Source organism: Myxocyprinus asiaticus, chromosome 50, assembly GCF_019703515.2.
Source record: "Myxocyprinus asiaticus isolate MX2 ecotype Aquarium Trade chromosome 50, UBuf_Myxa_2, whole genome shotgun sequence".
Lineage (NCBI taxonomy): Eukaryota > Metazoa > Chordata > Actinopteri > Cypriniformes > Catostomidae > Myxocyprinus > Myxocyprinus asiaticus.
The window spans coordinates 18775975-18802062 of NC_059393.1; the positions used below are offsets into that span (position 1 = coordinate 18775975).

At 36.6% G+C, this 26088-nt stretch overlaps 1 protein-coding gene across 1 annotated transcript in view; it reads left to right on the top strand.

Annotated features, from left to right (window-relative positions):
• LOC127438907 (low-density lipoprotein receptor-related protein 1B-like) overlaps positions 1–26088 on the top strand; it is a 326009-nt gene that overhangs the window by 134695 nt on the left and 165226 nt on the right. Inside the window, exons 22-31 of the mRNA XM_051694811.1 lie at positions 310–510; positions 9336–9581; positions 12085–12282; positions 13063–13267; positions 13616–13780; positions 15243–15487; positions 18950–19081; positions 21496–21723; positions 21951–22125; positions 23002–23096. Coding sequence (XP_051550771.1) covers positions 310–510; positions 9336–9581; positions 12085–12282; positions 13063–13267; positions 13616–13780; positions 15243–15487; positions 18950–19081; positions 21496–21723; positions 21951–22125; positions 23002–23096 — 1890 coding nt within the window. The remainder of the gene's footprint in view (positions 1–309; positions 511–9335; positions 9582–12084; positions 12283–13062; positions 13268–13615; positions 13781–15242; positions 15488–18949; positions 19082–21495; positions 21724–21950; positions 22126–23001; positions 23097–26088) is intronic.

Consider the following 26088-nt stretch of genomic DNA (forward strand, 5'->3'; position numbering starts at 1 on the left):
GACCAATATGTTTACAGAATGTATTAATCTTGGTTAATGTCAGTTTGTGCATATACTAATATAATTTACTTTAACATTAGTTGTATGCAGTAGTAATTAATATTATAAACAGTTTAAATTATTTTTTTGCAAGATTAATATATGCTATAAAAACAGCAAGTAAAAAAAAATCTGTAATGCATTAACCAGCATTAATGATTAGAACCTTATTGTTCAGTATTAGCACGATACTACCATCATTTAATTTTATCATTGTTAAATTGAAAATAATGTTGTTGTTTTTTTTCCATGCAATTGTCTGTATTGAAGGTAAATGCATCAGCAAAGACTGGGTATGCGACGGGGACATTGACTGCGAAGACCAATCAGACGAGGAGGGATGTGAGGTGTCTGTCTGTAAACCTCCAAAGTTTCCCTGTGCCAATGACACGTCCGTCTGCCTTCCCCCAGAACGAATCTGTAATGGTTGGAGAGACTGTGCAGACCACTCTGACGAGGGACCCTATTGTGGTGAGTATTAAGTCTTAAAATTCATTTTTGTGAGCTATGAAAGAGAAAGCAATAAAATATTCCTTTAGGTTCCTATCAACCAATCAGATTTTAGGGTTAGGTTTAGAATTTGTCTTAGGGCTGGGTTTAGTCTTGAAGAACATCATTATTGACCAATCATAGCTCTTTGATAAGTAGTAGATAAGGGATAGGGATTGGGTTTGGCCTTTGATTGTCAATACAAATGTTCCAGGACCAACAAAACATGTTGATATAGGAACACTTCTTACTTTCTTATCCTAACTTGGATGATTTTGATTTACATATGTATGTATAGCATGATTTGTGGATCAGGCCTTGTGTTGTGGATTTACATTTTTTCTTGACCGTTTTCTTTAAGTTTGTCTTTAAGATTTTTTACACTGTAGTACTACTCAATGAAGGAGACAGATGAACTGTTTTGATAATGAGCTAGTAGGTAAGAGATTAAACTGGAGAGTGGGAGAGGCTAAATTTGCATCTCATTTCAGTCCAGAAAACATAACCAAATCTAAAGGGTCATTATGGGAAAGGGAGTGAGCTCCATACCCATTATGGCACCTGGTATTTCAGTTCATTTTTCTCTGCCAAGAGCAAGCTTTAAGACAAATTTTAAGCTTTCAAAACCTCAGAAATTACTGCTGTTCCTATGTCAGAATGTATAAGAATGTGATATTCCCAAATGATTTTGAATTTTATACAGACCTATCCTGTATTTGTCTGTATCTGATGTGAAGTAAATGGAATTCTTCCTTTTTGTGAAGTGTGAAGTGAATTTTTTTGTGTGTGAACATGAGCCTAGTTGCTCTGTCTAGGTCTTGGGGAATTGGAAGTTTTCAGTGAGTGTGTTTGGTCTGTGATATGTGTACGAGTGTATTAAGGTTAATTTATGAGAGCCTCAGAGAGACATATCTTCCCTCAGGTAAGATGGGGAAGCAGTTGAGTATCAGCTTAGAGCCAATTACATTTACTGGCTCCTCCTCATAGAAACACACACACACAGAGATCCCCCTCCAGACTGATTAATGCTGGGTAGCACGCTGAGACAGGGCTGCAAACTGGCCTCTGAGGATCCATGTAAGAGAAGAGAAAGAGAAGAGAAGAGAAGAGAAGAGAAGAGAAGAGAAGAGAAGAGAAGAGAAGCTTTTATGTCCCCCTAGTAATGAAATAGTTTTCCCAAAAATTCTGTTATAATTTACTCCCTTATAATGAAGACGGTCATTTGTCTTTCAATACAATGGCAGTGGATACTGCTTCACTTTAAAGCTTAAATTAGGACCTAAAAGTTTCATAAAAGGAGTCAATGCCACTCATACGTCATATTCCAAGTCTTCTAAAGGCATACAAAAACAACGAAACAACACCGAAATTAAGTAATTTTTAAGTGCAAAACAGCGCAAGTTCTCATGTGAACATGTGAGCCACTGGGAACGAGCTTCTCCCATTGCTCATGCTCATGAATGTGCAATGGATGTCAGTTTTTCAAGTTACGAATTGAATATAGGAATGTTCTTGCTTAAACAAAATTCAGTATAAAAGGATCTTACCCCCCTGCCATATGATATTTAGCTGAAATATCATCAGATATCTGTGTGGGCTGTCAGAGAGAAGAGAGTTTGAGTTTTAGAGACAAATATATTTACTCTGTCAACGTGACAAAAGAAAGAACAAAGAGAAAAATCAAGAAAGTAAGAAACAACTCCTTTTGACCAAAATAAAGAGCTATTTTTAAAGAGCTGTTTTTCTTTAACAAAGTACGTCGATGATGACTTTTAGTATCTTTATATCGTTCTGGCCCTTTTAATGACTCAGTAGTGCAGAAAATTGAAAAGCCTTAAACTTCAGCCCAAATCCTTGCAGGAAGAGGTTCAGTAGGCCAGAAACTGGCTTTTAACATTACATTCCTGTCTAATTTCCTTATATATTTAAAAATGGGCAATCAAACCTACATTAACTTTAAGCACACGTTCAGTGTCCTATTAAATTATCTTGGGTTTAAACACATCTTGACAATGAAAGCTGGGCTGAATCAGAGTTTTTGGCCAGCCTTTGGCAGAGATACGTTTACTTACCCTGGTCAAACGGTAAGATAAATTTCAAAACTCATATAGAAACATCCAGAAATTTCCTGAGATTAGTTAAATATTGGCTATAAAAAGCCTGTCCTACACATCTTTGTAGTCTAATCTTGATGAATGTCCCTCCAAATAACTTCCTCAGGATTGTATAGAGAATGCTGTAGAGGATTTTACAATCATAACTTAAAAGAGAAATGGGTCATCAATTTATTTCTTTGTTAGGATGGCAAGGAGCGCCCTCCTGCAGCTTCAACCAGATTGTCACTGAGCTTAGCCAGCTGGTCCTTTCCTATTAGAGGCAAGAAAGCCTTATACAACTTTATCACACTCTACACTGTATAAAGCAGGAGAGAATTCACCTGCCAGCAGCAGCTTATCCTACTCAGCATTAACATTACTTGAGAATATAGGCAGAACCTCATAAAAGGATTGCCTATTTTTATTCTACCTGTCTGTACTCACTTCCTTACAGCTCTGAATAGAACTGAAAAACTCTGACTTGATCCTCCTGGGCTTTGGAAGGTTTTGCCCTAAGGCTATTTTTCTGTAGGCTAAAGAAGAAGCCTTCCATTTGCCTTGTGCTCTGGATGTGTGAATGGATATGTTGCCCTATGTCCTGAAGCCAATCAGCCCATCAAGAGCTCTTGGTTATGGGGACCTCAAAATATCATCTATCTACCGTGGTTGCTATTAATTGTGAGAATTTGTTCTTAAAGGAATAGTTCACTCAAACTAAAAATGTTATCATGATTACGAATAGATTAACGAATAGATTCAGATAGAATGTCCAAGCTTTTGTTTTCCATACAATGAAAGCAAATGGTGGATGATCTCTTTCAAAGCCAAGTTTTCCTCAAGTCCTCTTACAAAGACTTTTTAAATCGTATTTACTAACAATCTCAAATCTCATTTGTGACTGTTAAAATTAAAAAAATGGCACCTTTGGATGCGTTGCACCAAGTTTGATGTCATTGATGGCAAACATCACCGGTTCTTGCACGTCATGTGAGTGAGCATGCCGCATGTTGTTTAAAAACGGAACTGCAAATGAGATTAGAGAACTGTAGCAAAGAGGAGGTTTCTCAGTGATAGTGTTTGTGTTTCTCACACAAAGCTATTGTTTTGCTTCAGGAGACTTGGAGCTCACACAAGGCAGCTTGCCTGGTAAAATTAACCCCAACAAAAAATAAAATAAAAGTAGTTCTGTTTTTAGATCTCTTGCGTACCAGGAAGTGACCCTGGAAATATTGGTTTTCTATGTCTGTTATTTGATCTTAACTTTGGATTTAATTTTTGAGTACTGAATGTTTTTGTTGTTGTTGTTGTTGTTGTTGTTATATATATATATATATATATATATATATATATATATATATATATATATATATATATATATAATGGATTCAGAATTTTAAATAAAGACCCCCACAGTCCTTCATGAAACTTCAACATGACAAAACCAAGATGAATAAATCAGACTATTTCATCAAGTCACAAGAGTTTTTGAACAATGATAATTGGTCTCTTGAATTCTTGCATTGTAAAGTCACTAAGGTTCATTGGAATTTAACAGAATTTTAAGTAACTAAAAAAAAGAGTCTCACGACTTACTAATTGTAGCAGAATATTCAGTATTGCTATTGCCAAATTTTACCTTAGCCTGAAATAATGCCCTTTTATTTGTCATTTTATACACTTCTTTTTTATTCTTTTCCATGGTCCATTTCTGTTCCCCTCATTTATCTACCAGCATGTTTTTTACTGTTTTCCATTTGAGTGTATAGCACGTCTTTAATTACTTCACAACTCCTCTGCTATAACCGCCTTAAGGTTTATGGATGTATTATCCTCGATCAGTGTGCTAGACTCTTCATTTAAACCTTTAATATGCTTACTGCTCAAGGTGGTGTTACCTTGAGTGCCTCCCTGGCCTCCACTGCTGGTTCATAAGTGAATCAAGTTAATCTTTAGCCTATAACCGTAACATCTTGTGTTTTCATACTGTGTTTATCACATATTCAAATTTGTCAGCTCTGATCTTGAAGGGAGAGTTCACCTAAAAATGAAAAATCTGTCACTCACATTCTTACTCACCCTCATTTTGTTTGGACACAAATGTTATTTTGTTAACTTATGGACCGTAGCCATAAATCACAACACAGTAGTAGAATAATGCTTGGAGTCCAGTGCCTCTGAGCTCTCATTGGAAGAGAAACACTAAGGCACACAAACGCACACAAATACCTACACCTACTGCATATGTGCTTTGGATCCAAGAGTGCCATTGCGTCTTGGTGTTCTTCTGTCCATTCCACTTGATCTCAAATGAGCACTAATGGACCAAGAAACAAATGTCTGATGAACACCTCAGATACTTCTCTCTTGTACTTAGCCTGTAGGACCAAATAGGGAAGCACCAAACCATTCCTTGTTTTTTTTCTTTCCCTCTTTCTCTGTTTATTTCCTATTTGATTCATCCAGGCTTCTACCAGCTCTGGTGACTCCCTGTTGTTCAGCCTTATAGCTACTGGGAGGGGCAGTGGTGGCTCAGCAGTTAAGGCTCTGGGTTACTGACCAGAAGGTTGGGGGTTCAAGCCCCAGTACTGCCAAGATGCCACTGTTGGGCTCTTGAGCAAGGCCATTGACCCTATCTGCTCCAGGGGTGCCACATCATGGCTGACCCTGCACTCTGTCTGTGTGAAAAAAAGAATTTCACTGTAGATGTGGCAAATGTGTGATAAATAAATTTAATTAATTAATTATAATTAATTCAATCAGTCTGCAGTGTTCACCACAAGTTTCTTGTTGTCTCACTGCTCTGACCCTGCAATTTCCTTTAGGAAGTGATATAATGGCGGCTTCTTTCCCTTCCATACTGAAAGAATCAGTTGAAACCAGCTAAGACCACCTTAGGCTGGTTAGGGTGTTTCTTTCAGCAGGGGAAAAAAAGTCATACTGTTATGCCAGTATCAAAAGAAAAATGTATAATAATAATATATAAAAAAACAGCTTTGACCGTGTCAAAGCTTGAATATCTGGTTGGCTAGATCAGTGGTTCCCAACCCTGGGATCGCTAAAGATTGATGAGGGGTCACCAAGCTCACTCTAGTTTGAGGGTTTTTTAATGTAAAATCCATTTAGAATATTCTAATAATAGTTTGTTAGAAGCCATTTCCTTAACATGGAGAATTTTTTAGATGTGTATCGCGAGAGTGGGAAAGGACGGATGCAGCTTTAAAAAAAAAAAAAGATGCGCAAAATTCACATTGCTCATTCAAATTGTACAGTGCAATGCTCAAAACAACAGGGTAACTAGTCAAACAAAATGAACGAATATGGCAAAGTGCCAGGGAGAATAGAAAAATGTATGCGCAAAAAGAAAACAAGGATTTATTTGGACAGCTATTTAGAATTTGTTTTCATTGAAGCAATGGACAAAGTGAGAATTGAGTGTGTAATCTGTGGTGAGAGACTAGTGAATGAAAGCATGAAGCCCTGCAAACTGAGGAGGCATCAGAGCACCAAACACCCTCAGACGGTGGTTAAACCCAGATAATTTATCCTTAGGAAAAAAGAACTTGTTATATCAAATAGGCCCCAGAACATCAGAGATGCTTTGACTAGAGCTGGAAATGAAAACAGACAGGCAACGGTTGCGTTCTTGAAGTGCGCTTTCCTAATTGCACAATCCAAAAAGCAGCACACCATCGGGGAAACTCTGATCAAACCCGCTTGTGTAAAAATTGCAGAAATAATGTGTGAGACACAGGTGGCTTCCAAACTTAAAACTGTACCTCTGTCCAATAATACAGTAAAAGACAGTATCGACAGAATGGCAGATGATGTTGAGAACACGTTGGTTGAAAAGTTAAAGATGCACCCATTTTCTATCCAACTTGATGAAACTTCCACTGTGGCAGATGAAGCAGCACTCATTGCATATGTGCAGTACATTGAAGATGCCAAAATAAAGTAGGACATTCTTTTGTCTACTAATTTGTCAACAATGACACAAGGAGAAGATATTTTCCATGCGACTGATACGTACTTCACCAAGCAAAACATTCCCTATAATAATTTAGTCGCATGCTGCACAGATGGAGCTGCTTCAGTGATGGGGAAAAATAAGGGCTTCAATGCACGTGTGAAGAAGAAGGCTCCTCACTCTCTTGTGTTTCACTGTATGATACACCGTCAAGCCCTGGCCAGCAACACCTCTCTGATGAGCTGATTGAAATGCTCAAGACAGTTGTAAAAATCTTCAACTTTATTAAAGCCCGTCCAGTGAACAAACAAATCTCTGAGGAGCTGTGTGAAGATGAGGCGCACCAGACACTCCTCCTTAATACCGAAGTGTGCTGGCTATCAAGGGGCCAAGGAGCTCAAAGGAGTTCCTTAGAGTGAACAACCAGAAACTGCTTGATGAAATGACCAATTAATTTCTTATTAGAAAATCATACCTGGCTGATATTCGGCCAATACAATGAAACAAACAAGCGCATGCAGAGCACGGATGCAAACGTCCTGGAATGCAAGGAAATCATTGATTCATTTGTGCATAAAGTGGAATTCAGAAAGAATAAACTGATGAAACGCGACCTACAAAACTTGCCATCATTTCTCAAACAGACTGAGGGAAATTTACCTGAATCTTTGAGAAAAGAGTTCACACGTCACAAGGAACTGCTACAGGAGGAGATGAAGTCACATTTCTCGGATGTTGATGAACATGTCACCAAATGCGCATGGGTAATGGATCCATTCACCGCAAAGGAGGAGGACATGGAGTATTTAGAAGCGGAGGACGAGCTCGTGGCTGTTAAGACAAATTCTCTTCCGAATAGATTCTTTACCGAACACGGATACAAACGGTTCTGGCTCATGAAAGGACCCGACTTCGGGCCTAAGCTTGCGCACCATGCCACAACCAGACTCATCCTGACGTTTGCCACAACATATCTGTCGGAGACTGCTCTTAGCTCTCTGGTACCCATCAAAACGAAGGCACGCAACAAACTATACGTGCACAATGACTTCCGTCTGGCTGTCACGAAAATCACGCCTGCTATCCAATCTCTAGCTCAAGAAATGCAGGCCCAGAGCTCACATTAAATAGCCTTTCACACTTAAAAAAAAAAAAAAAAAAAAGGCATCATTCAAACAGGAATACAAGAAATGGCACATAACATATATTTGGTTATTGTTCGTAAATTATTTGATGTATTTGTTTTAGTTTTTACAGGTTTTTTAGGTTAATAATACAATTGATACATTTGTTTGATAACTTGAGGTGATTTCTCAGATTAATTGATATTCACATTAATAGATTATAATTTGCTCCTGCAAAGAAAAATCTAGCCTTGTGAATCCTTGCATGTTGTAGTTACAAGTTTTTAAGGTAAAGAATAAAATGGATACATTTGTTTTATAACATGAGGTGATTTATCTGATTAATTGATTTTCACATTAACAGATTAGAATTTGCTCCTGTTATTTTTTCATCAGTTTTAGAAAAAGAAAAAGTGCAGCCTGTTTTTGCAAAGAAAAAACTATTCTTGTGAGTCGTTGCATGTTGCAGCTAATTGTTTTCTTTCTGCTGTTGTTAAAAACTTAACAACTGATTATGTAATTCCTGTCAGTAAATTATATGTGTGTCTGCTAGTGTGCTGCTTTTTTTTTTTTTTTTTAAGAATTTTGAATGTTATAATAGGGGTCTCCTGGAAAAAAGGTTGGGAACCACTGGGCTAGATGGTCTTCCAGCCTGACCTGCTAAAAAGTGTCCAAAACTCCTCTGAAACCATCAAAATAGATCAGCCTAATAAGCCTAAAGTGACTTGCTGGCTGTAACTGGTTAAGCTAGTCTCCCAGCATGGCCAAGCTAGTGTCTTGCTGGCTTATTTGTTCTTCCAAACTGAACAGCTGATAAGTGCCCAAAACCCATCTAAAACCATAACAGCAGACCAGCCTGACAAGCCTAAGGTGGTTTTCTGGACTCATCTGTACTGTTCTCCTAACTTAGCCAAGCTGGTTGCTGTTTGGCTTTGCTTAGCCTGGCCAGCTGACAAGTGCCTAACACCCCCTAAAGCCATCAAAATAGACCAACCTAATATGGTTTGGGGGTCTAAGCTGGTTTAGCTGGTCTCCTCTGGTCTCACAAATGACCAAGCTGCTCTCACAGGTTACCAAATCCCTGCTGAAACCATTACAACCAACCAGTCTTACCAGCCTAAAGTGAGTTACTGTTCTTAGCTGGTTTAAACTGGTCTCCTAGCCTTGCTAAGCTTGTGTCTGACTGGTTGGTCTGTTTTAATGGTTGTAGATGGATTTTGTTAGACTGGGAGACCAGCTGGTCAACCTACCAGACACAAGTTTAGCCCTGCTAAGAGAACCAGGCTAACCCAAAGTGGTTTGATTGTCATAGCTCGTTAAAACTAGTCTCCTAAGCTAGTTCAGATGGTGTCTAGCTGTATGGCCATCTGGTTTCCCAGCAGTCAATGCTCAAATCCCTCTAAAACCATCACAAATTCACCAGCTTTAGGTGGTTTGCTGGTCTTAGCTGTTTTAAGCTGGTTTAGCTGACAAGTGCCCTTTAAAAACATCTAAACAGACCAAACAAAACAGCCTGGCCGGAAAGGAGTTCAGCCAAGGTTGGTTTAATTTTATTTTTTATTTTTTTCAGCAGTGTTTTTTGTAATTAATCTACTTCCTTCCCATCTTTCTTCCTCACAGATGAGTGCTTTGTACGTAAGGGTGGTTGCAGTCATGAGTGCTCAGTGGCACCAGGTATAGGGGTGGTGTGTTCCTGTCCGGCCGGGTTCCAGCTTGCATCAGACGGCCATACCTGTGAGTTGCTGGATTACTGTAGCAAACACTTGCGCTGCAGTCAAGTGTGTGAACAACATAAGAGCACTGTGAAGTGCTCCTGCTATCCAGGCTGGAGTCTGGAACCTGATGGAGACAGCTGCCACAGCACAGGTAACAGAAAGTAGCATGCTTGGAATGTTGCTAACACAAATAATGGTGGTTGACCAATGGTAAATGTGACATGAATTTAGAATTTTCCCTTTTATTCGTCTCAGAAAGACTCGAGATTATTGGAATAATTCAAATGGAAAGATACTTATATAATTTTGTGCAAGCCCCGTCCTACAGTTCAGTACTCCGATGCTGCTTGAACTGTAAGATCCTGCCGAAGGTGATGATGGCAGGGGAGTGGAGCTTACCCCCACCCAGAACAGGACCTAAACTGGTGGAGATGGGGTGGGATGGGGGGTGAAAACACAGAAGTATGCGAACAATGAAAGGCTGCTCGCAGGCTTATAAAGCAGAGGCTGAATTGGGATTTTATGTGATGCCTGATGAATGAATCCCGAGATCTTCCTGAAAGAACTATGCTTAAGCTTACATTTACTTCATACTTGTTCTTGGCTGTATTCATCACAATTCATCAGTGCATGTTATCTTTATAGTTTTCATGAAACCTAATCCAATTTCAACGTTCCTTTAAAAAATAAAAAATAAAAATACAAAATAAAAGTGTACTTTTCTGTGCAAACTATAAGGTAAAATAAACCAATAGATTATATATAGCTTAAATATTTAGGCATTGTTGTAGCCCACTGTTGTAGGTAATGCAGTTTTAAAAAATCTTGGCAATAGATAACGCAGTAATTTAATGCTGGTTAACACTGTAGTATGGAACTCCCAATCCATGATCCTATCAATTCCAGGTGGATAAAATTAAGTCCCACCCTTCTTTTTTGTTAGGTTTAATTTCCTGTTTGCCTTATTATGGAAGTAAAATCATTGCAAATGCTATTTCATGTTGACTTTCAGGTTAGAGGTCCAATTCCAAAAAGTATTAACACATAAACTGCAGAGTTACTAAGATTACAGTTCGTCTTGTTACCATAGTGCCTTTGAGCTAGGCAGTTATGCTCAAATTGCTTCAGGGGAACTGAATGATCCTACAATTTCTGTGCCATAAATAACATGGATAAATGTCTGTTAAATGACAAGTAAATAATTTGGGGACTCGTTATTAAAAAGAGTTTTTTTAACTACCACTGTTGCGCACATATTGCTTGGTAAATGTTCAGCAAAATAATGTTTTCACATTGCACAATATATGTTTATTTATTATTTTTGTTTGTTTCAAATTATTGCCTACATGATGCATGTGCATAATGTATTCATAATGTATGTTCCCCTTAGAGAGAGGATGGTGCATTTAATATGTAGTAGGCTTTGATTTTTAAGGTGTAGAATGCAAATTTAATATGTATGCATTTCGTTTTAGTGATTTGACTTCACAAATGCATCAAACAGAGAAAAAGATGGATTTCTGTCGAGAAAGATGTGAGAGCTCTGACTCTTGTGTACTTTATGAAAGTAGAGAGGAAGAGATGTGAAAAGAGCTTTAAGTAACATGTTTTAATAAAACTCAAACACACGGCCCAACGTTGAACCTCTCCACTGAGAGCTTTCAAAATGCTTTTAGTTTTTGTGAGCTCAAACAGACATCCACATTTCCTATCCAGTTTCAGTAGAGAAGTATGAGTATGACTCCATTCAGTGCTTGATGTGTCATACAGTTTTGAATTAATTTGAATGAATCTCTGCATTTCATAATTTTTAATAAGGCGAAGTGCACTTACACACCATGGGAAGCACCAACGGAGCTTTTGACGCAAAGGAGTGTGAAAAGTCAATTTGGAATGTGTGTACCAGAGGAAAGAGGCCGGTTTAGTTTGAAAACAAGCTGCTATTGCCGATAGAGATGGCTATCTACAATGTAACATTTTTGACAATGTACAAGTAAACATTGAAACACTTCTCAACGCTCTCTCTGTACAATCACTTTCTTTTTAGCCTGGCAGAGAAAAATAACAAAGGACAGGGAATGAATACACCGCATGTATGATTTTTTCTGCCATGTTTTTTCGATTTCACAGCGCAACTAGTCCCTGCTTTCCGAGATTCACATTGGTCAACGCATTCCTATGTCAGAGTGTGGTGCAGCAAAAGTTGAAATGCTTTCAACTGGTCGCATGACGAAGCGTCACTATCGCAAACACTTGCGTTTTCACTCTCCATCCTATCAAAGCGCCATCCCCATTGAAGTCAATGCATTCACAGTGTTCTCTGACACAGCGTAAACTCTAGTGTTTAAGCACCCTAACTAGTCAACTTTAAACAAACTCATTGATGCATTTCAAAGCATTAAGTTGCATAACTTGTTTAGACTGCTATTTCTTCTTTGTTCATTCCATCCTTTTGATGAAAACATCTAGTTGATTCTTTCAAAGTGTTCATCATTTTATCCATTAGGCATGAAATTAAGTACAAATGAATGCTATCTGAACAAATCTCAATATTGTGTAATTCCATAGGACCTACTTTTCAACATTGAAACAAACTGATTGATGCCCTGTACCTTCTTTTTCATTTTAACGATAATGTCTTGCCTTTTTTGTAGATCCTTTTGAGGCGTTCATCATTTTTTCCATCAGGCATGAAATTCGGCGTATTAACCTGCAAAGAGGCGACTACAGCCTGTTGGTTCCTGGACTCAGAAACACCATTGCATTGGATTTCCATTTTAGTCAGAGCTTGCTTTACTGGACCGATGTTGTAGAAGACAAAATCTACCGCGGGAAGCTGTCAGAGACTGGAGGTATCACTAGCAATACTTCAAATTTTTTTTTGTTGATGATAAATTTCTAATATGTTTAGAACGATTTAGTCACTAGCATCATGAGATTATGTAAAAAAATGTTTTAATAAAAACATGGATATACTTGTCTGAAATAATAGGCTGTTATACAATGTATTGGAATATGCAGTATTATAATGTGTCCCATGGAATCATTGTTTCTCAGCAGAATTGTTCATGATATGATGTGTTTCTTTAGGTTTTTCTTTTCATCCAAGGAACAAAATCAGTGTATTGACTGTATTAGAATTTCATCTTCAAAAAACCCTGAAATGTGTAAGGAGTAATTTACACTCAGATCACATAGGAACAAATGCATAGAGGTGGAGAGAGAGAGAGAGAAAAAATAGAAACAATGTGGGAATCGCTTTGTGTTGAGGGCCTATGCTTAAGATTAATTTAATGGATGGTACCAAGGAAACTTTAAAAGAAACTGCAACACTACTCAGTTTAAATTCCAATATAAGAATGATAATCTGACCCATGATAAAGTATATAATGTTGTGACATACAAAAGATAGAGCTGGATCTCATGAAAATTATGTAACTGTAGCAACATTTTTGCAAGATGATATTACATGGCTCCATACACATATCTCAGCAGTTTCGAAGTGAAATATCCACTGTGTAGCAGTAAAATAATTTTGTGACCAGGTATCTAAACTCGAACAGGTATTCTTTCTCTAATGACAAAGCAAGACACAATTTAATTTGTATCATGATTGGTTGCTATCTCTGCAGGTGTTTCAGGCATTGAGGTGGTTGTCCAGCATGGGCTAGCCACCCCAGAGGGGCTAGCTGTGGATTGGATTGCGGGAAATCTCTATTGGATCGACAGTAACCTGGATCAGATCGAAGTGGCCAAGCTGAATGGTGACTTACGAAGCACCCTCATCGCTGGTGGTATGGAACACCCTCGGGCGATAGCTGTGGACCCAGGCCAGGGGTGTGTTGTTCATTTCAGTTGTAATTTTGAGAAATATAACAGCAAACAAGACCATTTTACCAGTTACTTTATAGCTTTAATGAACGACTCCAGTGAGTAATAGCTTTGTAAGGTGGTTTACGGATAGCAATGAAACTATCTAATCACCCATAAAGGAGTTTTTAAATGATTTCCAGAAGGCACATTATGGTAGAATTGGACCATTACACATTCTTGCTTATTTTGTAATTGCACTAATGTTTTTTATGATGATGTGATATGCAAGTAGACTTCATTTTAAACCTTGTTTAAAAGCTTGCATTGGAAGCGTCTTTATGTGGCTGATCTGTGAAAATTTTTTGTCTTCAGTGCTCTCTTTTGGACTGATTGGGATGCCACATTCCCCCGTATCGAAGGTGCTTCCATGACCGGGGACCAACGGCATGTGGTTTTTAAGGACATGGGCACTGGCGCCTGGCCCAACGGACTCACCCTGGACCACATGGAGAGAAGAATAGTGTGGACAGATGCCCGGTAAGAGTGACGCCAGCACACTTATTTTTTTATGGCAGAGATTGACGTCAATATTTCATGACATTGTTTTTGCAAGACAAGTCTGTGAGAAAGAGAAATGTTTTCAGAGAGACAGGAAGGAGGTAGATTAGGACACTCCATTGGGAATTTATGGCATTCAAAAATAAACTCAATTTAGTCACCGGTAACAAATTCAAGCGCTGGCTTTTTGTTGAATGATTGATGTGTAATAGCGCTGGTTCAAATTCAGATTCATCTCAGTTGGCAGCAAAATGACAGACGAACAGAGATATACAATTACTATTGATTATAATTTTGCCCATCAATTAGTTTTGCATTTATAATGAAGTAGGATAGTCATTTCGATGTCTTGACACATTCATAAACTCTCCTCTTGCATTTTCAAAGAGTTCAATTCCATGTGTGGCCACTGGCTCCAAATGCATCAGCAAATTAATATTCAGATAATGAGATTCTTAGACTTAATGAAGAATCTGATCAATTCTCTGCATTCGATTCTCTCATTTTCATCTCAGCTATATTCAGATCACACATTTCTCTCTTGCTCTTTCTCTCTCTCTCGCTCTCTCTCTCTCTCTCTCTCTTTCTCTCTCTCTGTGTCAACAACATCTCTTTTATCTACTTCTCTCAACTGCCACTCTTTCAACAATAAGACATCAAAGCCTTCATCTGAACTCCTTCATAAGACTATTTTGTGATGGTGCATACTCTCATTATTTAGAGTAAACTGTCCTTGTAATAATAAAAATAAAAGCTTTGCCACTATCAGGCAGAATATATTCAGTAAGAGTTTATTGCATTATTATTATATTTACTGTTACTGTACTTTAGATTTTTCTCGTTACTGATGGAAATTCAAGAGACAAATTTTAAAAAGTAAATAAATAAATAAATAAATAAAGTCAACATTTAAAGTGCCCACAGTCATCTAAAATTTGGAAATATCAGAGAATTTTTAAATTATGTTGCCCAGACTTGGAAAAGTCATAAAAATTAATAAATTCTTTAAAGACAAAAAATCATCAAAATTTCTAAAATGAACGTACAGTTTTCTTTATATACTTGTCTCTAAAATATTTTATCGGCTTAATATTGTTCTTGTTTGGAATATATATATATATATATATATATATATATATATATATATATATATATATATATATATTAAAAGACCTAGAAAAAGTCACAGAAATTCATAAAACCTTAAAAGACAGAAATAAGTCATGGGCATTTCTAAAATGAACATATTTTCTACATATGCTTGGCTCTAAAATATTTAGTTGACTTAATATTTCTCTTGTTATAAACTTGATCGAAAACCAGGAATAAGACCAGGATTGTAAATTAAGAAAGTCAATTGAGTCAGTTTTGAGTCTATGTTGAATAAATGCTCAAATGGTGGTGATGATGATTACAAAGATCACTCTTCATCTGTCCACAGATCTGATGCTATATACTCCGCTCTATATGATGGCACAGGGATGATTGAAATACTTCGAGGTCACGAGTTTCTCTCTCACCCCTTTGCCGTGTCTCTCTTTGGGGGAAACGTCTATTGGACCGATTGGAGGACCAACACATTGACTAAAGCCAACAAATGGACCGGGTCCAACGTGACAGTGATCCAAAAAACCAGCGCCCAACCCTTCGACCTGGAGATCTACCACCCCAGCAGGCAGCCAGAGTGTAAGAAACCATCTGTATAGTTTTCCAAAAATGTCAACACTGAATTCAATCCAAGGGACTTTGAAAGCAAAGATGATTTGAGAGATCCAAAGAAATATAATGAGATATGTCTACATTGAAGGAAGTTGTCATGTCGGTTTAACAGCGTACAATGACCCAGTTTTGGCACATTCCCATTTCTCACTGGAAGATTTTAGGGACTAATTGGCTGCAAAGCTGTCACTTCATTAATTCCATCGGTACTCATGATTTAGACATCTTTGATAAAACAGCCTTTTCTGAAGTTAAATGCTACAAGATCTAAACATACTCATTTATGTTCTGTGACCATACTTTACAAAACTATAACACACTCTTTAAAATTAAGATTATAATTAGAACCAAAAGGGTTTTAGAGTCTGAAAATTAACTAAAATTAACCTTGGTTTTACTACAGTAAGCATTGGTTAACCGTAGCTGAACTATGGCATTTGTAGTAAAACCATAGTAACCATATTTTAACCATGATATCTGTATTGAAAACATAGCAATATAGGTAAAACAAAACTATAATCAGTATTATAATCATTCTGCCAAAAACAAACAAACAAAAACAAGTTAGTTTTAGAATAGGAACACCATAGTTAATTTGTTGTAATTGTATTATTACCATGTTTTACTAGGTATGTAATGGTTAAAACAACCTAGTCTGATAGAATGAACGTTACTGTAACTACATATTTGCAAACTGCCTTTTACTTGCCGAATTCTACGTTGCATCGCAGTTTCCTGGTGAAATTAACACTAGAGGCACTACAACAATTGTGCATTTTATTTACTTTCTCACAAATCACGAGTACAACGGCTGATTAAGACTTTATAAACACTTATTTTCACACTATTACGCACACACTGCTTTGTTATGATATTGAAAAACTTTTACTATACGCATCATTTGAAAAAACATACATTTTAATGCTTTTTTTTACAGACTCACCTATATTTACAAACTTATTCCAACATGATTACCTTGCACGGTAGCTCACCTGATAGAGTGTTGGACTTTGGTCTCTGAAGTACATGGTCAATTTCAACCAAGCACACAAGTTGACACGAGATGTAAGTGTCATAGAAGTGACACGAGATTACATGGTTTCTTCAGAAAATGTGCTTTTCATGGCACATTTTGTTTTTGGACACTATCGGTTAGGTTTAGGCGTTGGTTTAGGGTAAGGATGTCTGTTTTGTGTCTACCTCTCATTTGATTTTAGATCACTATTTGTGAGGTTTTGGTTAAAGTTTTAGTTTAGGGAGGTGTGTTTTACTCATTAAAGCATCCATCTAATATTCACCTTAAAAACCTCATCTGATTACAACACCATTTCACCTACTTTTGGTGCCCCCTGCTGAAAATTCCACTGAGAAACTGCATGCAAATGTGTAATAAGGCATGTCATAACGTTTTGCAAAAAAATTTTCATGAGACCAGGCTGGGTTAAAATATATTCACTGTAGAAGAAGAAAGCCTTTCCTGTTGTACACACATTATACATCTTCATATATACAGTGAAATTTCTTTGTTTTCACATATCCCAGCTAAGCTGGTGTTAGAGTGCAGGGTCAGCCATGATACAGTGCACCTGGAGCAGATAGGGTCAAGAGCCTTGCTCAAGGGCCCAACAGTGGCATCTTGGCAGTGTTGGGGCTTGAACCCCTGACCTTCTGGTCAGTAACCCAGAGCCTGTAACCGCTGCCCCCCCAGTAAAACTATGGTAAATTTATGTTAAGTACTGTCTCAATTATCTGTTCTGTCTACACTGAACACCCTCAAAATCTGTTCCACCTTTTGTAACTCACTTTTTATTGGTCTAACAGAATTTGTTCATCATTTGAATGAAGTATGCAAGTGCCAAAAATGTCCAATAAATAAAGCACAATTAAATGAGCCTGTGATGTCTGTCCAGCATCTTTTCCCTTGGGTTTACATCTGCCAGATGCAGAGGAATCAGCCTTCTGTCATCACATCGGGTTTGGCATCATCCGCCAAAAACAAAATTGCACCCTTAATGGTGCTAAGAGCCTCTTTGTTAACTGATGACTCCAGCTAAACACTTGTAAAGGGCCACTTGTAATATTCCAGAAAATGATTGGCGGCTATGAACCTACAGTTTGGATGGAGCTATACACCACATTTCCTTCTGTAACAGATGTGTGTGAAAGACTTTTTGTGACAACGAGTTTTTCCATGTCTGTTCTGAAAAAATAAATAAAAATAATAATAATTCAAGTAGCTCTGAACGAGAGCAACAAACTTCAACTGCATATGTTCAAAAGGAGACGTTTAGTGATCAAAGTAATCTTGAGTAAATCTGTTTAGAATTATTATATTTAGACCTGTCTTGTCTAGCTTTGAAACTGCTTGTTTTGAAATTTAGGCATTTTATGAAATGTGTTGATGGGGTATACGGCTAGTTTTAATTTAGGCAAATTAAAAAAATGTATTATCAAACCAAAAGTATGTTCCTTAACTGAAAACTACATTCTTTATAATCATTTTATCACACTTCAGATTTATGTTGTTTTACACCTGCTTTACCATGTTTTGGGAGTTTGTTTAGATGGCCAGAGGTCTATTCCATGTCCATTTTCATTAATTGTCTGTTGTTCAAGAGGCATCCATTGTATATGGACCACATTCCTATTTATATATGTCAAAATGGCTTGGTGAGAGTGACATTTATGATATTACTGTATTAATTAGGCCTGGAACAATTGGATTATGATTATCTATGTTATAACTATGTAATATATATGTTATTATATGTTATTACTATATAACTATATATTACTATGTAATTACATGTATTTATATTATTTTTTTTAACTAGGCAATTCTTCCTCATGCAATCAAGGACAAATTTATTATGCTGTTTTTCATGCCCAAAGTTAGCATTTATTGTTATCTGTGGGTTTTTACAATCCCATTAAGAGGTGTGGAGTAACAACCTTGCTCTGAGCAAGAACAAATCCTAGGATTGTTAGGAAGGGAATAAGGGGCCTAATTACTCAGCATAGTGTCCACATTTTCTACTTGTTAAACAGAGTGCTTTTGGTTTTCAGAGGACTACGTGCACTGATTCAAGCTGCATAGCATTTTAAAGTAAATGAAGATAAGAAATTATATATGATGCACAGACCTTCGACTACATCTTATGCTTTAAAATGGTTTGAATATAAAAAAATAAAATAAAAATAAAAAATAAATAAATAAAGATTCCAACCACCCTTGTTATATTAACATGTCCCCTTGTGGTACACTGGCACACTATTTTCTAAGTACCACTTTATTTTAGTTGTTTGATCTTTTGCAACCAGAGGAAATAATAATCAAGGCTATTGCTTTCTAAGGCACTGTGGTAAAAAATCACGCTCAATGTATGTTCAGATATTCTTGTATGAATATTTCCTCTTCTTTTCTCGCAGCTTCTAACCCATGTGATGGTAACAGTGGAAGAGGCCCATGTTCTCACCTCTGTCTTATAAATTACAATGGTACTGCATCTTGCTCCTGTCCACATCTCATGAAATTGTCGGCGGACAACCGAAGCTGCCAAGGTGAGCTCGACCTGTCTGGTGGGTCTTAAATTTCCATTCTCAGAAGACAAACTTGGCCCCCACACAGAAACAGTGTAATGTAAAGGGATTCTTCACCCAAAAATGAAAATTCTGTAATAATTTACACAAGTCACAAGTCATCTCAAACCCATATGACTTTTTTCCTCCAATGAACACTAAACATGCTGTTTAGCAGAATTTCAAGTTGCTCTTTCCTATACAATACAGTCTCGGTTTGATCCAAAAAAATGGGTGATCTGCAATTGAATGGATATAATGCAGAATGTCTGATAATGGAATAATTAAAGCATGTATCAGGGGACTTCTGTGACCTACCTAAACTCATTACAGACTGTAATGGAGATTTCTCTTTATTGGCTGCCCCTGAGATCTCTCTAGAGGTCAGGATAGTTGAATTTACAGTAGGACTCCTATTACTCTAATGTCTTTATAGCGCTGTCTTTGTGAGGACATTGGATCTAAATTTCCCTGATAATAGCTGTCCCATCAAACGATTTAGGTCACAGTATTTCAGAGATACAAAAGACAGGAGAGCAACGATTATTGTTATTATCAGTGTGGTGCAATTATTCAGAATTTAACTGAGAATACCTTTTGAGTTCCTACTCAATTATTTGCAAACAGGATGCAGTTGTAATTCAACTTTGAATTTAAAGAAGAATAATTAAAATTGAATGGCATGCAAACAAATAGATGTACAGTTTTTAATAATGCATTTAATTTTCAGTATGAATTATCCATTAAAAAATTATCATTCACACAACAAATGGTATATTTTAATTACATACTACTAATAAGTTACATACAATAATAGAAAGTTACATAATAGTAATAATCAATGTTTGAAATGCCACCTATAAAAAAATGTATTTAATTTACTTTTTATTATATAACAGATATTAAGGATGGGACGATATATTGATTTTTTATGTATCGCGTACCAAAACAATGATGAACCATATCGAGGTAAATCTCAATATTTTGAAATCTGCAACATTGTTTTCTGTCCATCTGATCATAAATGAAATGACCCATCAAACATCTTAATCTCTCTATTGCTTGATTTTACCTCTACTGCACTTTTTTTGTACACTGTTTACAGAGTTTACACAAGGTCCTTGAAGTGCTTAAAGTGCCTGAATTTAGCTTTTTGAAATGTAAGAACTGGAACACCTGGAAAATCGCCTTGTTTTGTTGATAAGTGCTTGAGATTAAAACAGACCATTTCTTCAGTGTAATATGTGTCAATCAAAGATGAGATCCCACACTCCACTTTCATTGAATAATGTGTCTTTTAATATCCTTTCTGTTTTTCACAGTCAGAAAAAAAAAGTAAAAATAAATATTAATTTGAACAACAAATAGCATGGATGCCTAAAAAAACAGACTTCTCCCTTGTCAATGAATGAACAGAAACACCTGTGTGAGTCTGTGAGATGTGCGCTGAACTCTTAAAGTGACAGTACCATTATAGGGCTTGTTATACAAATGAACTTTATCGCAATGTTCTTACTTGTAAATTGTACACGTTATTTAAAACATTGTCAGCTCATATCATTATTATATATACAATTTCAAGAAATAATATTAATTGATAAAATATAGAATTTTTTATATTTTTAAAAAGTTAAAATGTGATTATAATAATCAAGACAAACAAATTATTTAAAAATTAAAAAACAAATTCGGGACAGGTTATGTTCAGTTCTATTGCTTGTTCTGCATCTGATCAGCCTGAATGTAGCCCACTATTTTTGAAGGCTTATTTGTTTGTGATCTTTTCTTATAGTAAAAGTATATGAGAAACTCTATTATTTATACTTTGAGCATTTAAATTTTGTATTAAAGGAGAAATTATAATGTGCATTTTGTGCAAGCATTTTAAAAAAAAAGTAATAAAAAAAAAACAAATTCAGCCATACTTTGTCATTTAAGTGTTATCATATCAAATCGGCATAATATCGAATCATGAACCTCATATCGTACATCAAACCGAATCGTGAGATAATCATATCATCCCATCCCTAACGTATATAATATAATATTCTATCTTTCTTTCTTTCTTTCTTTCTGAAACAAAATATGGACAGTTATTGAAGAACACTTAATTTCTCAAAAATATGTCTAATGTCTAAGAATATATTTTATTGATCAGGGAATAAATAAGCATAGTTGTTCAGAAATTACCAATTACAAATTTTGCAACAAAACCTTTGTTGTTAAACATGTTTTGGACTAATGAAATTTAGCTGTTGAGTGACTTCAACATCCTGTGGGGCATAGCCAGTTCAATTACAATTCCAACATAAGAACTGAAAGGGACCCAATTTTGAATTTCAAATTCCAAACTTTTCCAAGTTTTTCGTGATTTATAGTTTTATATACCTGAACAGGTGTGAAGAGATTTCTATTATATGCTCGGAGATCTGAGATTCGAGGAGTGGACATAGACAATGCATACATCAATATCATCACAGCCCTTACTGTACCTGATATCGATGATGTCACGGCAATGGATTATGATGTGATAGACGAAAGGATTTATTGGGCCGACGTGAAGACCCAAACAATAAAAAGGGTGTTCATTAACGGAACCAAACTTGAAACCGTCATGTCTGGAGGTATGTTGGGGTGCATTTTGTCAAAGTATGTAATTAGAATTTCTTTGTGTTGGCCTAGTTTTATCAATAGAAGAGTTGGATAAGTTTTTATGATTTTTTATTTATTTACTAAATGAAGATGGTGTGTTATTTTTCCAGTGTAAAAATGCTTTCTACTATCCCATTTTAATGTGATGGAATATACTGATTATTCATCGATAATATGTGCTGTTGTCATTTGTTTACAGATCTGTCCAATGTCCGTGGCCTGGCTATTGATTGGCTGTCCCGAAATATGTACTGGATGAGCTCAGACAACGACGAGACCCACATAAACATTGCCCGTTTGGATGGATCTCTCAAAACTACTGTCGTTCACGGCATGGACAAACCCAAGTGCCTTGTCTTGCATCCATCTAAAGGGTAACATAATGAAAACTATTTTAAAACTCAACAGTATCTGAAATGGCAGATGTTCTAATGTCAAATTAAACTGCAAAACATTTTTGTGTCACAAAGTTGGTATCCTGTTTATTAACAAAGTAATTGCATATTTCTGTTGAATTGTCACCTTCCGTTACCTTCAAAGCGGCTTATAAAAACATTAGTTAAAAAGCTAATTACTCAACAGGTCTCTGTCTATTTTCAGTGTTCACAATTAATTGAAGTTATTAAAGTATTTTTCTTGGAGTTGATTAAGACTGACAAATGTTTCTAGCCATGTAAAATCTTTAACGAAGCCAAACTGGTTGTTAGCCAATCAGAAACTGGAATTTATCTTACCCTTGTTGCACTGGTCAATGACAGCTTGTTAATTAGCATACATTATGATTCCAAGCATGCAACCCAATTAAAAACGGAGCCAGTTTCTTACCATTGTTTACACAAGATTTAATATAACAGAATGGTGTAATCCATAGACAAGTCTTAACCACGGTACACTGCACGGGTTTTTCCTCTCAGTTCTATTTCACTTCACATCCTGATATCTCCTGTGATCTATGCCCCTTGTGTTACACTTCTCCACCAGCTGTCATTTTGTTTTAGCTTTCGACCCAGTTGACATTTCTGAAAGTTATCTGTCACAAAGGTTCATGTGCAACATCAAGATGTATGAGGAAGATAAAGACAGCTTTATTTGATTGTTTTCTGGCCTGTGGTGATTCTGAAGATAACGTTATTTTTTTTTTACCTCCTGGCCTTAAAACGAGTCCCAGTTCTTAAAGTGACAAAGTACCATTCTTCATCTTGAAGACCCATCCATATCTCTGAATGTATCTTGTTTCTTGTGGTCTGCAGGAAGATGTTCTGGACGGATGGGAGCACGATAAACATGGCTAACATGGATGGCAGTAACATCAAGATTTTGCACCAGAACCAAAAAGAGCCAGTTGGTAAATTTAATTAATTCACTTTCAGAAATATTGCAGTAAAATGGATAATAATTGCCATTAATTCATCTTTTGTATGATTTTAAGAATTTTGGATTTTCACGGGGTAGCTCAGTGGTTAAGACGCTGGCTACCAACCCTGGAGTTTGCTAGTTTGAATCCCAGGGCGTGCTGAGCGACTCCAGCCAGGTCTCCTAAGCAACCAAATTGGCCTGGTTGCTAGGGAGGGTAGAGTCACATGGGGTAACCTCCTCGTGGTGGCTATAATGTGGTTCGTTCTCAGTGGGGCACGTGGTGAGTTGAGCATGGATGGGCGTGAAGCCTCCACACGTGCTATGTCTCCACGGTAACGCGCTCAACAAGCCACGTGATAAGATGCGCAGGTTGACGGTCTCAGACATGGAGGCAGCTGGGATTTGTCCTCTGCCACCTGGATTGAGGCGAATCACTACATGACCATGAGGACTTAAAAGCACACTGGGAATTGGGCATGCCAAATTGGGAGAGAATATATATATATATATATATATATATATATATATATATATATATATATATATATATACATATATATTTTTTATTTTTTTTTTTTTTGCAGAAGCTTTAATAAAATGTTTTTGAATTGTCAAGTTTTGATAAATCTTTTATAAAATAATTTTGTTTTGTTTTGTTTCTCAAAGGCTTCAAAATTGTTGTATTGTTTTGCAAAAGCTTTGATAAATCTTTGATAAAATGCTTTTGTTTTGTTAAGGCTTTAAATATTGTTTTGTTTGTTTTGTTTTGTTTTGTTTTGTTTTGTTTTTTCAGAAGCTTTGATAAATCTTTGATAAAATGACTTCGTTTTGTTTTGCAAAAGCTTTGAATTATTTTGTGTTTTACAAAAACTTTGACAAATCTTTCATAAAATGTGTTTGTTTTGTAAAAGCTTATATATACAGGTGCATCTCAATAAATTAGAATGTCGTGGAAAAGTTCATTTATTTCAGTAATTCAACTCAAATTGTGAAACTCGTGAATTAAATAAATTCAGTGCACACAGACTGAAGTAGTTTAAGTCTTTGGTTCTTTTAATTGTGATGATTTTGGCTCACATTTAACAAAAACCCACCAATTCACTATCTCAAAAAATTAGAATGTGGTGACATGCCAATCAGCTAATCAACTCAAAACACCTGCAAAGGTTTCCTGAGCCTTCAAAATGGTCTCTCAGTTTGGTTCACTAGGCTACACAATCATGGGGAAGACTGCTGATCTGACAGTTGTCCAGAAGACAATCATTGACACCCTTCACAAGGAGGGTAAGCCACAAACATTCATTGCCAAAGAAGCTGGCTGTTCACAGAGTGCTGTATCCAAGCATGTTAACAGAAAGTTGAGTGGAAGGAAAACGTGTGGAAGAAAAAGATGCACAACCAACCGAGAGAACCGCAGCCTTATGATTGTCAAGCAAAATCGATTCAAGAATTTGGGTGAACTTCACAAGGAATGTACTGAGGCTGGAGTCAAGGCATCAAGAGCCACCACACACAGACGTGTCAAGGAATTTGGCTACAGTTGTCGTATTCCTCTTGTTAAACCACTCCTGAACCACAGACAACGTCAGAGGCGTCTTACCTGGGCTAAGGAGAAGAAGAACTGGACTGTTGCCCAGTGTTCCAAAGTCCTCTTTTCAGATGAGAGCAAGTTTTGTATTTCATTTGGAAACCAAGGTCCTAGAGTCTGGAGGAAGGGTGGAGAAGCTCATAGCCCAAGTTGCTTGAAGTCCAGTGTTAAGTTTCCACAGTCTGTGATGATTTGGGGTGCAATGTCATCTGCTGGTGTTGGTCCATGAAAACCAAAAGTCACTGCACCCGTTTACCAAGAAATTTTGGAGCACTTCATGCTTCCTTCTGCTGACCAGCTTTTTAAAGATGCTGATTTCATTTTCCAGCAGGATTTGGCACCTGCCCACACTGCCAAAAGCACCAAAAGTTGGTTAAATGACCATGGTGTTGGTGTGCTTGACTGGCCAGCAAACTCACCAGACCTGAACCCCATAGAGAATCTATGGGGTATTGTCAAGAGGAAAATGAGAAACAAGAGACCAAAAAATGCAGATGAGCTGAAGGCCACTGTCAAAGAAACCTGGGCTTCCATACCACCTCAGCAGTGCCACAAACTGATCACCTCCATGCCACGCCGAATTGAGGCAGTAATTAAAGCAAAAGGAGCCCCTACCAAGTATTGAGTACATATACAGTAAATGAACATACTTTCCAAAAGGCCAACAATTCACTAAAAATGTTTTTTTTATTGGTCTTATGATGTATTCTAATTTTTTGAGATAGTGAATTGGTGGGTTTTTGTTAAATGTGAGCCAAAATCATCACAATTAAAAGAACCAAAGACTTAAACTACTTCAGTCTGTGTGCATTGAATTTATTTAATACACGAGTTTCACAATTTGAGTTGAATTACTGAAATAAATGAACTTTTCCACGACATTCTAATTTATTGAGATGCACCTGTATATATATATATATATATATATATATATATATATATATATATATATATATATATATACACACACTACCGGTCAAAAGTTTTGAAACACTTGACTGAAATGTTTCTCATGATCTTAAAAATATTTTGTTCTGAAGGCGTATGCTTAAATTTTTGAAATTAGTTTTGTAGACAAAAATATAACTGTGCCACCATATTCATTTATTTAATTACAAAATAAAAAAAGTTGATTGACTTGGACCAAATAATAAAGAAAAGCAGCCAATAAGTGCCCAACATAGATTGGAACTCCTTCAATACTGTTTAAAAAGCATCCCAGGGTGATACCTCAAGAAGTTGGTTGAGAAAATGTCAAGAGGACATGTCTGCAAATTCTAGGCAAAGGGTGACTACTTTGAAGATGCTAAAATATAACACAGTTTTGATTTATTTTGGATTTGTTTAGTCACAACATAATACCCATAGTTCCATTTATGTTATTCCATAGTTT